The 18,649-nt window shown below is 38.9% G+C and overlaps 2 protein-coding genes across 6 annotated transcripts in view; one reads left to right on the top strand and one right to left on the bottom strand.

Moving 5' to 3' along the window:
* Window positions 1–102: 102 nt before the first annotated feature.
* Window positions 103–5,655, top strand: msantd4 (Myb/SANT-like DNA-binding domain containing 4 with coiled-coils; the record flags this gene model as incomplete). Its single annotated transcript, XM_063907397.1, is given in 6 exon segments — window positions 103–170; window positions 1,177–1,366; window positions 1,867–1,962; window positions 2,059–2,349; window positions 3,562–4,115; window positions 4,117–5,655. Coding segments are annotated over 6 exon segments (1,398 nt in total), but the record flags the coding sequence as incomplete, so codon positions are not given.
* A 4,324-nt stretch (window positions 5,656–9,979) lies between these two features.
* The window catches only part of gria4a (glutamate receptor, ionotropic, AMPA 4a), a 93,633-nt gene continuing 84,963 nt past the window's right edge, over window positions 9,980–18,649 (bottom strand). The window contains exons 16-18 of one of the 5 annotated variants that reach the window (XM_063907569.1): window positions 18,434–18,548; window positions 16,597–16,844; window positions 9,980–13,319 (exon numbers count right to left, since the gene is read on the bottom strand). In XM_063907569.1, coding sequence (XP_063763639.1) covers window positions 16,599–16,844; window positions 18,434–18,548 — 361 coding nt within the window. In that variant the 3' untranslated portion in view covers window positions 9,980–13,319; window positions 16,597–16,598. Of the gene's footprint in view, window positions 13,320–16,571; window positions 16,845–18,433; window positions 18,549–18,649 lie in introns of all 5 variants that reach the window. The other 4 variants (XM_063907566.1, XM_063907567.1, XM_063907565.1 and 1 more) reach the window with 4 other exon arrangements.

Below are 18,649 nucleotides of genomic sequence, written 5' to 3'. Positions count from 1 at the left end.
TCAAGACACACTTTTCTATTCAAAATGATTTGTATCCGTATTGCAACTATTAAGACCCATCCATAACATGAATGTCAAAAATATACGTTTTTTCCGACTCACATTGAATGCAGCAATACAATTGTACCTCTACGATGTTGTTGTGATTGCGGAACATCTGTGTGCGTAAGGTGAGTAGTATTCCAAATATATTACATGTATAGTTTTATTGGAGGTTGTGGTAGAATAGGCAACATACGTGACTGTGTTACATGTGTTATTGCGAAGATAAAATTGGGTCGTGCTCGTCTGGTTAGAAAAATACTACATCGTAGCATATTTCTCGAAAACAAACACGTTTTTTATTTTATTTTTATTTTTTTTACTATAAAATACAGGATGGTATAACCAAAAAGCACATATTGTGTATGTGGGTATTTTTGTCTCCATGTAGTCCAACAGAACAAACGCACATGTCAAATATACTTGCAATAAACCTTAAAGACTGAATATTTTTCCGTATTTTGAACATATGTAGGCCTTTTGGATAGTGTATTTAATGTATATTCTCTATTGGCATGTTCTGCCCTTTGCTCTTTTCATCCTTTTTTTCTTTTTTTTTTTTTTTTAATATCGAGTTTTTCCTTCTCCATATCGAGGGTCTAAGAATAGATGGTGTAGAACGTGTTACACACTGTAAAGCCCTTTGGGCCAAATGTGGGATTTTGGGTAGACTGACGAATTGACACAGACTTGTACACTTCATTCCAACAACATTAATTTGTCCCTTTTTTACATACAGGAAGTGTGTATAGCCCTTTTAGCCTGTGATGTTTATCTCCCTTGTACGCTCACCTGGCAGCAGTGCAGGCCAGGGGTTTGAAAACCTTAGAGCCTGTTCTTAATTATCTGTGGCTATTGTCATCAACTCAGGGCCTTATCAAGGTAAAGGTTAACCTTCCACTGGGATAAAAGAAGATTTTTGATTGTTGAATCTTAAAGCCAACCAAGTGTGAGCTCTGCAGCCTCTCACACTTCTTTCCAGAACTTCAAGTATCACATGATGTTAGAAAGAGTTTGCATTGAGTGTAACAGTAGGGATCAGCCTCCCAGGTGGAGAACACCAGCCACAGTTTTTTTTTCTTATACCTTTTTTCTTGCTGTCTCCATAACTCCACCCTCGTCTTTTCTCTCCAGTTATATCTCCTCGTGTCTGTTTGTCTCTCTGTGCCTCTGGGGTGTTTGTCCCCTCCTTGCCGCCAAGCTGGATTTCCTGCAGATGAAGCATCTAAAGAGGAAGAGGAAGAGCAACTACAGTGTGAAAGAAACGCAGACTCTAATCAGGGAGATCCACAAAAGGACGGGCGTGTTGTTCTCCAGACAGCAGGTGCAGATTTCCTCTTCTCTTCCACGTCTGATCTGACTTTAATTTAAGAATTCGTTTTTTAACATATGTTTGTGTCACTCATTACTGAAAACCAACATTTAACATATATCAGTAAGATTTACTGTGTTCTTGACATGCTCATCCATAAAGCAAAGAAACACAAATTATGAGGCATAAAAGAGTTAACTTAGACTACGCAATGTGCCCCAAGACCACTCACTGTACATCTTGGTCCCAATTCTTAAAACAAATATATTCATATTCAGGGTCTTTGTCAACATTTTAAATGATTTATTCATGGATATAATATTCTTTGAGTCTTAAAATGTCAGTATTGCTATTGGCATCTTTACAGAGGATAATATGGTTTTGTTCTGTTTTATAGAAAACTGGCATCTTTGGTACTTTTTAAAAGAACCTGCATAACTCAAACAGACTTTACTTATCCCAACACAAACTTTTTAATTGTTGTTTCTACTCTTCTCGTTGTGTATGAAAAGAACACAGCCATTAATGAGCTGAAGAGACAGGCATGGGAAGAAGTTGCTCGAGGTGTTAATTCACTGGGGGAAGGAGAGCTACGCACTGCAGCTGAAGTTTGTTTATCTCTACATTCAAATCACACTTTTATATTTCCTATATTTATAACCTTTAAAAACACTAGTTCCTTCCCATCCTTATCTCCTGTGCAGGTGAAGCGTCGTTACCTAGACTGGCGTGCACTGATGAAGAGAAAACAGCTTCGGGCTGAGCTCTCCCTCTCCTCCTCCTCATCCTCGTCTATGGCCCTGAAGACTGAGTATGATCAGTCCTCCCCTGAGCATGAGGCAGCTTCTCTTGGATCTGGATGTGACCAGCTTCTTGACCTCTCCAGCCTTTCGAAAGATTGCCACTGCGACTGGCCGGAGTTGGCGGCTCTCAGTGAGCCGAGCGGGCAGGCCATGATGGGTGTGAAGATGGAGGAAGATGTCAATGAATACAGGGTAAGAAACCCATCAAAAACATCGTGGGGCCACTTTAATGAGTGTGTATACATTTACAATACATTAGATACTCTAATTAAACCTCAGTCTATTAATTAAGTTGGCATGCAAATGAGGACACAATGATTTTCTCAATCTCCTGCTTTTTTGATACAAAGCTCACATTACCACGGTTCATGTAACTACAAGTGCCCTACGTATGATACCTTGATGATGTGTTAATGAGCTTAATTAATATCCTCATCAGCAGAGGCAGTTATGTTTTACATATCCCAGTGATGATGCCGGCATATTTTTATCAAGTGGCTCTTGGTAATCTGGCCTTTTGATTGGACACTTGGTGCACTGGGTAGGTTCAATTAATGTTATTAATTAGGATTTAATTAAAACTTGACATAAAATATAGGTTTTTCTGATTGCATTAACATTTGCTATCAGAAAAATCATCATAATTTTCACATAAATTCCCTAAAAAGCCTCGCACCCTATTCTATTTCAGTGTTATGAACCTGTATCCAGTCTGTTAAAATCTTAATATTATCACCAAGACAATATGCAGTAGTAATAGAGGTCAAAGTGTTGAGTCTCATTATTTAGCGGTGTTCTAAAATCCTTAAGCAAACAAAGAATACCAATTTAAAGTGACTACAAAATACCTAATATGTTTAATCCACAACCGAAAACACACAACCGTTTCACATTTCATTATCTATCATCGGGTTATTTTCTTAGACTTGGAGAACTCCCTCTAGAGACACACTATAGAGCTGTTTTCACAGGATGAGAGCAGTGTTGCTTCTCATGACAAGTAAAGTTAAAGTCATGTGCAAAATCCAAGTGTCGACCTCTGACTCCATTAGTTAGTTAATCCCAATATACCCCCATGGTAAAACACCCAACTTTACAGAAGGAAAAATGTTGACAGCATGGTAAAATAATGCTTTTTTCATATAACTCACCTGGTTACAATATTGAGTGCACAATTAAGGGTGTCATAGCCTTGAGTGACAGGTAGGTGTGGTCAGAGGAACTACTAGATGTCTGTTTGTTATAACACAGAGGCCAGTGAAGTTTAGGCTCCTGCAACAGCCCACTTCTTTGCCCACTGCACTTCAGAAACCTATGGGGGGCTTCATGGAGACCATGTCCATGTTTAATGCAGACTATGGTCAAATAGGTGTAGTGTTTAATGATCTCGCTCTGTCCTTCTAGCTGGATGGTGATGGTGATATGGGAGACGGAGAAATAGAAGATGATGATATTCCCTCACTCCTCAGCGACATAGAGTCACGCGGCGAGGGACACATTGGGGACGTTTACTCTCACAATGACTTGGGTTTGCTTAGCTGTTCCAAGGCACCTACCTCCACCACCAACAGAGACCTGCCACATGCTGGTGGCCTGATGGGGATGCAAGCTCACACTCTGGGTGGATTAAACAATCATGAAAACATGGGGGCCGGGTTTGTGGTTGCTGTTGAGAAACAGCGATTGGAGCTTGAAAAACAGCGCCTGGCCGTAGAAACTGAACGCCTGGTTGTGGAGAAAGAGCGACTGGTGGTGGAGAAGGAGCGACTCCGTCAGATGGAAGTAGAAAGGGAAAGGCTGCAGTTGGAGAGAGAGAGGTTACAGGTGGAGAGGGAGAGGCTGAGGCTTCTGCTGCTCAGACAATCAGAGCATGTGGACTCATCCTTTTACCTGCCGCCCCAACAAGGCCCGCCCTCGTCCTCCACGTCTTCTTTATCCTCCACTCATGATGGCACAGAGGGAGATGGACAGTAAAGGCTGGATGCCATTGGTGAATCTGGAAACTGAAAGGCTAAAACTAGAGAAGGAGAGAGTGCAGCTGGAGAAAGAGAGGCTGCAGTTTTTCAAATTTGAGGCCGGCAGGCTGCAGATTGAGAGAGAACGCCTCCAAGTGGAGAAAGAGAGAATGCAGCTGTACAAAGATAACTCGGGTCACTGAGAATAAGACAAACAAAAGAGATAAAAAAGAGATGAATAATACGTTCCATTTTCACCAGTTTCAGGGTTGCTCATTATACTGAAACAACCCAGAATATACAAAATTGCATCAGCAGCTGCTCCTTAATTAAGTTCCTTATACACAAACATTATTAAGGAAGGTGGCAGACACTTGTATGATCATCCCTGACTGGAATTTGGCCAAGGAGAAGACTGAGATGGAGGGCTGACATATTTATGACCACCATGATAAAGCAGTGCCTTATGACGTCTTCATAAAATGGGTGACAGGACTGAAAATATGCCACGATGATTAAATCTAGGATTTGTTTGGCCTTGAATCTATTTGATTTATATAATGTTGAGTATTTCATCCTAACATGAACTGTTGGGATATCGACGCTTACGTATGTAACATCGTTTTGATGGCATACGAAAGAATGGAATAATGATGCTTCACTCTGCGTTTATGCACAAAACAAGTGCCAATTTGTCTACTGCATGGGTGCTATTCTATATAATTTTTTCCCAACACACAAGAACAAAAGCACACCATTGTGCTTGTACCGAAAGATTTTTAAGCTATTTATGTTATGCTGATGAGCAATTTGATTAATATATCGTTTACAGGGTAATGATTCTGTACATTTGTCACCACTTTTAAACACAAATTCCACCTTTCATTTTTTTTTCACAGTAGATATTTTGATATCACAGCACAGGTGTTACTAATAACATTAATGATGGCTCTGTTCTGTTATCCCAGCTAGCCGTGAAGGTGAGGCAGAATAAATAATACAGGGAGGGTTAAATCTAAATGGAATTCAGCTAATGTTGATTGAATTATTTACACCTGTGCATTACGTATTGTGTCTGCTGTGATAGAGCTGATGTTTTTCCAATCAAGATTTGTATTCTGAGATCCTGAAATGAGCAGCTACTGGAAGTATTGTTTGCATGCTGGACAATTATAGTGAAATATTTATATTATTTTTCTTCTGTGTTACTGGCTGCTGAAGACTATGTTCTGCTACTGTGTACTGAAAGTGTCTAACACATCACAGACACTTTATATGCCTTTTTGTTGTTTACTTTTTTAAAAATATGTTTTGTAACAAAATTACTGACAAAACACCAATTTGTCCTTTTAAAAGTTGATATCAAGTCACATGGCTTTTTACATTTTGTTCTCCATTTGAATTGTATTTATCTTTTCTTTTTTTTACAATTTCTTACTCAGTCTCTGTGTGTCTGTGTTAACAAGTGTGTTGAGGAAAAAAAAAATGTGACCTCAAGACAAAATGTGTTACTCTTATGGAATAAAATCTGTTCCACATCCAAGCCCCAAAGTACTGCTTTTGACGAAGCCTCTGTGGTCCTTCTTAGGCCTTTATGTCCTCATCATTGCCTTTGAAGAATAATTGAAAAAGAGAACAAGGAGATAATTAGAAATAAAGCATTCATCTCCTCTGTAGTGTTGCTCCTTATGAAACCCACCAGGAGTTCCCTGGATCAATGCAGGCTAATAAGAAGAGACAAGTGCTAAAATTCACTTGGAGAGCATAACAGTTATACACAAACCCTGCATCTATAAAGAGAAGACATTTGAGGATTTCATGAAACTGATGTAACCCAGTGACACTCGTTTCGTTTTTAAATCATTTATCTGTGTCATATTGGCAGGAGAGTTGCAAAATGGGATGATGGGATCCACAAACCTTTAACCGAAAAATAGCCAACAGAGCTGGCAAGTTACAGTTGACAGTAAATGTCTTCAGTAATCCATCAGTAAGACCTCTTTTAAACTCTGAAATCACCTGTGCTTCCACAGATACATGCACACACACAGGGAGGGACTCAAAGCGGGCAGACTGAATCACAAAGACTAGTATATTTTTCCATTTAAGGGTTATTTTTCTGGTCTGCCTGCGAGATAACAGCTATATATAAAAGTTTCTCCTTAAACTCTGTCTGGATTAAGATCTGGTGTGACAATCCACTACATTGTTTGTTATGAAAAAGGGTCCCACAACACTGCAGTGACTCGATCCACTGCTTTGTGGACTGTCTAAGACAAGGCAGTTGAAACCAGAGGTGGAGTTGCCTGTTTTTATATTTTGAATCTATAATGTTATTCCTTATTTATCTATTACAGTAATGCAGTCAAAATCAATAATGATCAAATAAGGCTCTACTGTCCGAAGCTTTCCAGCTAACCATGCATGATTCTTAGCAGAGCAGAAACAGCTTTAAGGAATATACTGTCCACAGACTAATATGTTCTCAGGTTCAAAAGGTGGCAATGATAAAAACAATGCCTCTCTATTGCAAGGGATGTGACTCTTGGTACAGCTAAAAGGCCTCTGTCTCTGGTCTCTGATCTAAAGCCACATTTGGGCCTAATACCTTAAAAGCATGTCTGACATTCACCTGGGTGTTTGACTGTTTGAAAAACTGTGTATGGACCTCAGAGTGGATCTTGGGTCTTTGTGAACAGAATCACCCTTTATATCTGTGGAGAGAAAGGAGAGGAATACAGATGCCCAGTACGGTTAAAAAGTAATACACGTATCACTTTTGCAACAAGCAAAATGCTGTACTAAGTTGTACGAAGTTGACATGGACTTGTGCTTCTGGTGTTGTACATCAACAATACAAGTAGTTATAATATATATATTGATGAGGTTTCAATCAGTAAGTGGCACTTCAGCTACGTGTCATCTGCAAGTATACACAGTTATCTCCTCTTCCCTGTAGGCTACATGTAGTATAATATATTGTCTTGGACAGTTTTTGATTGTGGTGGTAAATGTAAATAATAATCAAATCATAATCTGAAATGATCTACATTTTGGTCTCGCCAAGGTTTTTTTAAAGTTATTTTCATTTTATTTTAACTCAACCGTCATGTGTGCTGTGTGAATTTCAGAAGAGAATGATACTGTGTCCAACTCTTAGCTCATGCTTCTGTAAACCCTGAAGGGCTTGGGGCTAGAATATAAATTGTCCACACAGTATGTGATAGCCTGTGCCAAGGTAACCTGGTTGCAAAAGGGACATCACAACATCAGGCCATGCTGTGAGGGGAGGTTGCTTTTGCTGGTGTAAACTGAAAAGTGCACTGTGTAGTCATTCTTTGAATCATCCATGACAAACGGCTTGATTCCTCAGCTTTAATATACTGGGTTGCCCCAGTTTTGGCCTTGGAGGCGACCAGTCTTTCACCCACAGCCAGATTTCTTGATTCTTGGACTATAGGGGTGATTAGGACTTGGTTTGTCATGGTGGGCTGTGCCCTTCTTTGACTGTTACAAGCAGCTCTCTTAGTTGCTCTGTTGGTTTCTCAATAAGTTTACGCCTAGGAGGCATAACGTTTTGAGGTCAAAGTTACCTATACGCGCAAGTCTGCCTTGGTGTGGATGGCACACACACATAATGTTTTGCAAAACATACAGAACTGGTTCAGCAATACAACGTGTCCGAGGAATCGACACGTTTTTTTCTATAAACTATTAACAAAATGTATCCAAATTTCCAGTAAAAATGAAGTCTATGTTTTAATTAGTCAAGTATTGCTATGTGGTTATTCACACCTGGATGTGAATAGACACTCAAATAATGGCATAATGGCACATGTCACAAATGTTTAATTTGTTTTAGAAATGTTAGTTAGAAGATGTGTAAAGATACTGAAAAAAAATAAGGTCCACTTGGGCCATATCTGGGCAAGAAATACGTCTTTAGGCTGATTGTTTTTACCACAAAGTGTTCTCTGACATTATAGGGATGGACTGCATAAGCAAAAGAGGCTCATGTCTTTGAAGGATTCAGCAGGCTTATCACATTTAGGAGAGAAAATACTGTTGTTGCCATTGGGCATTGATTTAAAAAGACTGTCAGGAGTTTCAAAAAGCACTTTGGGGATTTGCTGCATTCTGCGCTCAGCTTCAAAATATTGATATAAATGTAGAGCGGCATTTCTTTCGAAGGCATTTCATTTTCTATCAACCTTTCTTCACTACCAACCTAAGATAAACAGAAGAGGACTCACACTACCAACCTAGTCTACATTTAATCTTTTCTAATATAATTATTTAAAGATGAGGGAGTACTCTCTAGTGAATTTAGTTTTAACTGTGACTGAAAATATCTATGATAATCATCTTTTTTTTGTTCCATTTAAATCTTTTCTAATGGCATTTAAAATGAATATTATTCATCCAGACAATTATAGCCTTACGGAGCCTACATAATAGTCACAGCTTTCTGTGTTCCTTTGTTGTCATCGTATATCTTGTCTGAATAGGTAAGTGTGCAATATATCTGCACTAAACATGCATTTCATCAGTCCATCAACAAAAGCAAGGAGAACACATGGGGAATATCTGCTTGTGTGTGCTGAGAGTGTTGGTGGAATTCAATTTTCTATCCAATCATGAGAGACACCATAAAGAAAAAGTCAGAGCAGTGGAGCTGATCATGATGGGAGAGAGCCTCGGATGTAAAATGAGGATTTGTGATGGATTCCACCTGAGAGAGGGATGCAAAAAATGGAAACATGAAGTTTGACGGGGGGAGAAGTGGAGTAGAGAGTGAAAACAGAGGAGACATGAGCAGGAACTGAACAGGATGGGGGATAATCCAGAGCTGAGAGAGGGGAAAGACTGAGACTGAGAAAGATTAGATGAAATGAGCCAATAAAAATGAAAAGGTGAAAAGGCTGCTGTCGCTCCACATTCACAATAAAGGGGCAGATTGAGGGTGTGCATGTGCACTTGCACGTGAAGGTGCAAGGTTAAAAGGCTGGTGGAACCACCCCAAAATTGTTATTTTGCTTCATATTTGGGTAAATGGGAAATACTTGTCAGTAATAACACAGCATGATATGTGTGTGTGTGTGTGTGTGTGTGTGTGTGTGTGTGTGTGTGTGTGTGTGTGTGTGTGTGTGTGTGTGTGTGTGTGTGTGTGTGTGTGTGTGTAAGAGAAATAATGGGAAATGCTTGTCAGTGATGGCTCTGCATTAGGAGTGTAAGGTCCCCATGGATTGAAAAAAATTGAGCCTAAATGACAAAATCGCAGTGGGGAATTTAACCCCGTAACAGCTGGTCTACAACATCAGAAACTCTGCCATGTGAGGCTTCACATACACACTGAACAGAAACATATACAAACTCTGGTTAGGATTAAAGTTTCAATTGTTCTTTAAACATTCAAAGCCACTGCGTAATTCAGTTCAAGCTATTATTTGAAGGTTAAATGGTCCAGTATGGCTGTGTTATAATTATTGAGACCCTGATTGGCACATCTACATTGAAAATGTTTTACCACTTTGGTACAGGTGGAAATAATTAAAATGCGTTTCAATGGATTGGCACAACATTAGTACAGATATTAAAACTGACAGGACTTGGTGATCCCCTGATATTTTATGGTTTTACTTCAGTCACATTTGACTTCTTTTGATCTGCTAATCCTGTTTTAGTGCCAGTTCTCAGTTCAAGACTTCAATTTTAATATAATCGCTGTATGATTTGAATGTAAAACAAGGCCCACAGGCTGGTTGCGGTCCAGTGTACAGTGAATGGATCGGTGGATAAATAACCACGCAGAGAAAGCAGGTTTAGCATTGATGTTTTACTAGAAAAGAAACCAAATGGAAGGACAATAAACAAATGAAGAAAGAAACATGTTAAAGCCAGAGTGTGGACAGATTAGCAATCTGCCTTTGCTGTCGACGCATGAAATCGTATATGTGCTGGAGGTGGCGAAGAAATAAACTCAACAGCATAATGTACAGTCTGCTTGGTCTGGTGATAACTCCAGTGCTGCTGTACTGATCCCCGGGCTGAGTAGAGGTTATTAGAAACAGTCTAACTTAATCTTTTCTGCCAGATGCTTGTGGTTTTAGGATAGTATTTTCAATGTATTCTTTTGTCCGTTACATTTGAAGCAGGAATAATGTGCAATGAGGTACATTACGTGTGAGTTAAACAAATAAGGGACTTTTTTATGTCAAATGTTAGAGGCTATGTTTTTAGAGGTAAACAATGTTCAGAACAAAGAACCAGGAGAAACTCAGAACGTCAGCGATGTCTCAAGTTCTCTAAACTATTATTTTGCAGTGTGTGAAGGCAGAAAATAAAGTCATTTTTCATTGCTGAGATGCACTTTGTAGAGAGAGTTGTGTCACACGGTAGGACAGGAAGGGGAGATGAAAGCAGAAAGAGAGAAAGGGAGAGACTAAACACGAGGAAAGTACGATTTGAGGGATGGGAGGTAGGGCACAGGATAAATGGGAGAAAAAAACCCTAAAAAGGTAAGGGAGAAAAGGAGAAAGCAGCAGGGCGGAAAACACAATATTTCATTCCCACATACAGTACTGTGGTATTCGGATACTTTCTCCATGTGCACCACCACCATACCGAGTAGCATTACAACACAAAGTCGAACTGCACTGATGCAAATCCTTATGAAAATTCTCCTAATTGAGCCTCAGATATTAATGCAATGTTTATTTTCCTCTCACCAAGGCTTGAATTAAGTGGATTTCCCAAAGCAGACTGTTAGATTTTAGAAGTGTTGAAGATTGATTGCTTTTGCCAAGTACAATGTCCCCAGCACAGAAATAACAAACTCTGCTCAGCTCGAACTCAATTTCAATCTGAAGCTGATTCACATTTGGTGAGAAGACAAATAACAAAAAGCACTGAGGCATTATGAAATACAACACAAATGCTACACTCTCCGAAAGTCAGACAGCATTGTTTCCCTACAGTACAGTGATCGCAGTGGCCCATCCTCTCTAGCAGCCTGCCTAAATGAGCGTTCTCATTGCATTGGCTCCAGTGCTGAATACTGGCATCTACATGCTGTTTCAGGGGGCCTTCGCAGCTCGCCATCAAAAGGTTTAGTGGTAAAAAAAAACAACAACATCGTTAGACCATGAAGAACAGTGATAAACTACTGGTGAAATAGACAGACAGGCAAAAATAAAGTGGTGATCACTCTGAGCTGACCCTGTGTATGCAACAGCATGTGTGCGTGCGATTCTATGTGTGTGTCCACGTGAGTGTCAGATGGACATTCAGTGTTGAGCAGGACACACGAAGACTGTGGCATAATAATATTGTCAAGTTATCAAAAAAAACAGCCATGTAACAGAATGTATGCCATGGCCTCTGACAATCTGTGATCAATGTTTTCTATAGCTCTCTATAGACGTATAGATATATATTTATTTGTATTATATATAATATGTAGATTTATAAAAAGATTGGATCTTAATTACAAGTGGCATTTTCTTTTATATTCATTATTGCAATGAATTGTTATCTAAGATGATTAAAAAAGACAGGTGAGTTCTGTTTTGCTACGCAGTTATTTACAACAGTTTTAAAAAGCAAGCTTTCTGATATGGTACCTTTACCCGGCCAGTGGAAAAGACTGAAAATCTCAAATGACAACCTAACTGCCCATCAGAGTCATTACCCTTTAGAGGGAATTGAAAATTATACCTATAGGTCAAGTAAAATGAAGCGCACACAGCATAGACTAGCGTTTCTCAACCATATTACAGCACTTGAAACAAATGGTTTACTACTCTAGTCACCCCATTGAGGGGAAACATGCAAAGAATCATGAACTTTTATTTGCCTTTTCCATTGCCTGGATTAATTATTGAAAAAGACATGGAGGCAGAATTAGTTTCCATAGTTAAAGACAATATTCATTCCCATTTGTTCCATCTATTTCATATAAGGGCCCTGCACTCAGGTTGAGAAGCACTTTGTTAGGTAGCCATTTGAGATCTGCCCATGTGTTTTATTTTTTCTTTCCATCACTGAATATACAGTTTAAACCTCACCTTTTGCCACGAGGCATAAAGTAATGGACAACTTGCTATTTAGCATTTATACTGTCATGACAATGCTATTGATGAAGCACTTCATTAATTACTACTGTTTTTTTTCTTTACAAACCCCTGTGAATTATGTGGTTGAGATTAGCCACCTGTGTGTGTTTCGAGGTTACTTCTGTTTTGTATTGGCTGATTATCTCGCTGGTTTTGGGGGGCGAGAAACTATTCTATATGCGTAGTAAGAAAGCATTTTCATTCAGTTTGAACAGTCAATGGCAAAGTAGGGGGTTTGCACAGTCCAAACGTTCAAGCTTACAGTTTTCTGGTCTTCTAAGCGTGATAATACCTGGCACTCTTTGCAGGCAAGTTAAGAGGACGTTGACCATGACCATGATGATGATGATGATGAAAACAATGTTTGTAGTCTTAGTAAGGCGTTGTCAAGGTGTGCGGCTCATTGGCCAACACTGTCCAACGAAGAAAGAGCAGGAACAGAGTTGTTTGGTAGTCTTTTTCCCCCTTTTTTTACAGTCAGCTGCGATCATCATATTTGTCTCATCATCATCATGATCAGTTTTGTGGTCATGTTTGAAGCTCATAGTTCATTTCACATCAGTCTGTGCTGGCTTTTCTGTCATGTGTCCTCCCAAAAAACAATAGAATGAATGCTGCAGGCAAGTGTGATGGTCATTGTTGTCCTTTGCTTTTTCCTCAGCTGTTCACCCCATAGTTGAATTTCACTTATCTCTTGTAAAATAAGTCAATGGCAGCAGGAAAGTGAGATGATGACGCGCAGTCTGTGTTTCTGTTTTCAAGTGTGTAAAAATGGTGAGCTTTGAGCATCTGTTATTAAATGCATGTATTTGTGTGTCTGTGTGTGTGTTATGCATTATATTGGTAAGTGTGTGATTGTGTGTATGAGTATCCTTGTCCAAGTCTCTATGTCTGTGTGTCGTTAAGGCACGGCAGGTGTTTTTGGTTTTCAGGGCAGTCCGGAGGAGACCACTGCAAGGCCGTGGTGTCGGAGGGAGGCGTGGCCAGCATGCACGGCTTTGGGGCAGTCTGGCGTCAGGACGCGGCCATTCTCCCCCACACTTCCTGTGATGGACAGACGGGCCTTATTCCGCATTGCTTCAGAAAAAGAAAGCTTCATGAGGAAAGGTGAAGGGAACAGAAGAGGGTGGAGATAGCAGAGTAGAGAATTAGTTTGAAAAATCACGTCATTAGCACAGAAAACTGCAATTACAAACTTGCATAAAGACAGATAAATACAGGAATCAAGCACACAGAACACTTATTCATGCAGGTGCATGTACACACACTGAATACACAAGTATGATAACAGTTAGAAAGGTCTGAGGGTGCAATCACACACATAGTTAAAAAAAGTTTTTGCTATATGCATTCCAGGTCTATTTTGCTTTTGGGCTGAACACCCCAAAAAAAGAGAGCACATACGTTCAATCTGACTTCAGGCCAAACTAAAGAAAGCAAAAAAAGGGAATAACGTGTGAAAACTTTCTGAAAACTGTGTTGTGTCTGCTCTCCTTAAAGCCATGACAAAAACTTTATTTCTGGGACCATAGAGAGCCCAGGGAGGTGAGTGCTACATTAAATTTATATTGTTTTGGGGTGAACAATCCCTTAATGCTTTCTGTTATTAAAGACATTTCCCCCAAAACTGCTTCAAAAAGTAATTTCAGATACTTTCGGTGCACTATTCTGTTGCATTCTTTAAACTAAATTAATTACTGGGAGATATGCATCTGACTTCTTGAGTGAATGCACCCCAAACCACACATCTCACTAAAACACAGTGCAAATGATACAATACTTTCACTTAATGCAAATGTAATGTAAAAGCAGGCAACAATCAACAAACATGTTCATAGTAGACGAGAGGATTTGGGTTGTAGACATCTGCATTTCATAGGTGACCATGCATTTCTTGGTTCTGGGTTTCAGTTATCCAAACAATAAGGGTGAGGATTTGAAAGGATTTGGAAGGTGAGGATTTTGAAAGGATTTGGAAACAACTTTGGGAAAACAAAAGGAAAACATTAAGGAGTGTCAGATTTATAGAGAGGGATTGAAATATTTTACAGCTCAGAGTAGGGCAACACTTCACACAGAACGGCAACTCTGCGATGATTCACATTCATATCTATAATTAACTGACTGAAGTTATGTTAGGGTATAAAAGACGGTTCAGTTAAATCTCTTTGGATTTAAAAGAAGACAATATCTGAAAAAAGACAACTAGATTTCAACTAAGTGCCTATTTGCTGTTTGGTAATTCACTGCCAGAAACAACCAAATGGTTGCCCTCCTCCTTTTTTAATGACTGATGTCATGCTGATGTACTACACCTCAATTAAAAACAAAAGAGAAAACAGGACATAAACTGCTCTTCAGTTAAAGTGTTTTACAGTCCATTCTCAAAATGGTTAAGCTGTGGTAAACATTATATTTCATTTAAATTTACTTTGGACAGATATTAGCTTATATTTGGATTCACATCTTGCTGTCGTTGTTTGTGCATCCTCTGTATTTATCAATGACTTTATAATGCTTCTGAATGGTTTGTTGAGCAGGTCATCAAATTCCGGTCGAATGTTTTCTTTCACTTTAGTTAAGCGCTCTTTTATACCAATAAACACAAGTCCTGTTTTTACTACACCATCTAGGTAGCAGTTCTATATGAAGTGTTTGCTTCATCAATTATTCCTCTGTGTTAACACTAAGTAACTGGGCTGTTTGGAAGTTGTCAGGGGTTGAATAAGTCAGAGTGCTTGTTTGGACTTTCTACAACAGGGCTGCACAACTCCACTTTATGGACGATAGGTACAGTGTATGGAAAGGAAATAGTGCCAGCTAATATCCACTTGGGGTGGATAAGATTAGTTCAGCTGGGTAAACTGAAGCTATTATGTATGGATGAAGGTTTTCAAATAATTTAATTAAAATCACATTTATATTTATAGAACTTTCTGCCCAATAAACATTTGAAATTAAAACACAGATTAAATGTCAATCTATGAGTGCATATGAGGTAATCGAAACGAAACCACTGCAAGTGTTTCGATTAGCTTCTAGAAGTCAAGATAAGTAGGTTTTACTTTTTCTTAATTTGGCTTTGGCAAATAATTTGAAGAATATTAGACAAGATTTGAGGATTTCAATCTCACTAACACAATTAACGCACAATAAAAGTAATTAAAAAACTGCTGGAGGGCATGCAAAATCATCCTGCTATTTCATCTGTTCCTATAGTAACTCAAAAATTCCTGAGTACGCATTTTATCTTAATGGATAAGATTAAATCAGTATTTAAGGGGGAATGTTTGAAACTGTGCTTTAGCTGTCAGAAGTGCAGTCTCATCCTAAATTGGTATAAATTGGCTCAGCTTTAAATAGTTATTTTTCTTTCAAAAACAAGTCAATGCACGTAAGGTCATGCCCATGTTTTTCTCACATTACAGTGGTGCTGCAGGTCTATGTTAATTATAGCGGACATACACTATATATTTTTGTATTCCTAGGTATCACATTATGTACCAAAAAGTTTTATTCAGACCCAAATCTGTACTAATTGGTGTCCACACTTTAAACTTATTAATTTGTAGCCATAAGCATTTCGAAGATTTTAATGAGGAGCTCTCAGTTACTTTATTTCTTAGGGAAGTACAGAGACTAAGGCTGCAAACTTAAAATAGTTTAGCCAAGATGACTTTGAAATATGAGTTTCAGGTCTAGTACTAAAACACTTGAAACTTTGATAACATTTTTTGTTTTATTTTGTCTCAGTGTGTGGATTTTCTGCTTCATCTTTAACCTTGAGTAATGTGATGATACAATGAATTGTATTTGGTTTGAACTTGTGTTGGAAAAAAGTAAGTTAGTTAGATATTGCAGCCCTATACAGTATATAAAAATGTATTTACTAATACCGTTGCCCCTGAGAATGGAGTTGTGCATCCCTGCCTTGTCAATAGTTTGTTAGATACAGATACAATGCAGGTGCCTTGATAAGTAATGAACCATGAGCATGACCATTAATGTCACCATCAGCAATCATCATCATCATCCAACAATCATCATCATCATCAATCATCATCTTCTTATGCAGCCAAAGACGATGGAACCAAATCTGTAGTCACACAAATCAAACCCCAATATAACCAGGGGAGAATTGCTAAAGTATAAAGACAAAAAAAATGTTTGCTAAAAAAAGCTTTGATGACACATAAAAAGCTACATTGGTTCCACAATGCTTGGCCACATCCTCATCACCACATGAAGAACAACACGGTTGCGTGGGGCTGCTGCATCAGCCTCTACATCCACAATACAGTAATCTACAGCACCACCACCATGATCAACACCACCATTACCCCACCTATATGGGAGCCTCTAAATCCTACCCCTATATCTTGACCCCCTCGGAGCCGTACACGTTGTACCCCTCCCTATAAGTGGCTAGATTCTGGGTGCTGGGGGAGGGGCTGGGGCAGTGGGGGGGGCTAAGGTCCACCTTCATGCGCTTGGCTTCGGCCCGTGACTTGTAGCAGAACTCGACCAGGGCCACCAGCATGGCCAGGCCCAGGCCGCCCACGAGGATGTAGAAGACCCCCGCCACATTGGACAGGCTCAGGGCCTGGGACGACTTGTCCTGGAAAGAGCGAGTGTGAAGTTTGGGGTACGAAGAAATAGAAAGGTTGAGGTAAGTGAGGCAAAAGAGAGGTGAAGTTTAGAAGAAAGGGGAAAGACAAAAGAGAAAGGGAAATATATGGCATGACAGAGGAGAGGAGAAAGGCAGGTGTGATAAGATAAGAGAGGGACATTTTGAGAGATGGGAGAATAGGAGAAAGAATGGTAGTGATAAAGCAAGGGAGGGAAGTGAAGGAGGTGGTAGGGGTGACAGAAAAAGAGGTGGGAAAAAGCAGACAGAGACAAAAGGGGAGAGTGGGTTAGACACAGAAACTTAAATTACCAGAGAAAAAAATCATTTAATGACAAAATCTGATGTTATACAGTTGTAATCTACTATTATACACGACTGAAATTACATTTGTTTTAACACCTAAATAATAATAATAGAATTACATACCACTATTACAACTTCAATTAATACTACTATCACACAACAGCTACTACATACTACACATCTGTAACAATCAATACAACTACAGGACAATTTACATTACTACTACTTCAACAGAGTAACATGATATCACAACAGCTTGAATCAACAGCTAACATAAGTCAAAAAGAGCGGGCTTTAATCTGAACGGTGATGACATTTTACTAAAGTTTCAATAGGATTTAAGTGCTCGAATAGTGTAAACATCTAATTTCTTATTTGATTCTGTATGGGGTTTTAATTGCTGTAGCACTTTAATAGAAAATGCTTATTATTATTATTAAGAGTAACGCTTTATGTCACAGGTCCATTCTTTTAAATCTTTTAGCAAACCTCAGAGAACTACATAATTTGGTTGAAAAAATAAGGAATATGGAGTACTGCAGTTAATAGAGTCAACATTGAGTCAGCTGTGTCAAGCATATGAGCAGCTGTTGACTTCCACAAAAAAGAACTGCTCCACTAAAACCTATGCAATTATTAATTCAGTATTCATTTATTATTGAAAAGAAAAGTATGTTTTCCATATACGTTAAATTGAAAGCTTGTGTGTTGACACAATTCACATGAATGTTCAGCTGGCTGGCAGTTCACTGAAATCTTTACACATTTATTTAATTTCATTAGCTAAACAATAAGAACGTTCTTCCGCAAAAAGCATATTGAAAAAATCGGAACCTGTAATATAAAGCTTTACCTCGTTTTCCTCCAAGTTATGGAGATACATAAATAGCATGGTCCTGAGTATACCTTTAAGATGTTACAAAAGCTAAATGAACAGTTGTATTATCCTCCCTCAAAATCCTTGCGTGTGCAATAAAAAAGAGTGAAAATTGGCTGACGATCAGTTTAATTTACATTGTATTGCATAAGCTAACTGTAATGAATATGGGATTGCCACAGATTGCCACAGAAACTTAGAATTTGAGTTTATTCGATGCATATTTAGGTAAATGTGTTTTCAGAATCAAAATAGAATAAGGGAAAATGTTGTAGGGAATCCCTTAATGGAAAGTTTAGTCTACTGTGGAGCACAATCATGATATGTTTCAGGCTAGCGTATTCAGGATGATAGTTTCAGGCTAGCGTTCTGAGGGCCGCAGCAGCGTGAGACTGACCTTACTTCCAGAGTCCTTGGGTCCACACTCTCCCTTGTCATACCACCATTTGTTTTTCAGTTTGTCTAAGACGCCTGCTTCGCTCAGTTTCAAAACTGCAAGGTTTACCGGGGTTCTTCGCGTGTAAAAATAACATAAATAACATCATAGGACATGTTATTTTATGTTATTAGAGTATTTCACATTTGCATTGCACAGCTCAGTTAAACAGAGAAG

The sequence above is a fragment of the Eleginops maclovinus genome, chromosome 18 (assembly GCF_036324505.1).
Source record: "Eleginops maclovinus isolate JMC-PN-2008 ecotype Puerto Natales chromosome 18, JC_Emac_rtc_rv5, whole genome shotgun sequence".
Taxonomy (NCBI): domain Eukaryota; kingdom Metazoa; phylum Chordata; class Actinopteri; order Perciformes; family Eleginopidae; genus Eleginops; species Eleginops maclovinus.
Note: the sequence above shows the minus strand (reverse complement) of the source record. Positions and strands in the feature narration are given on the sequence as shown.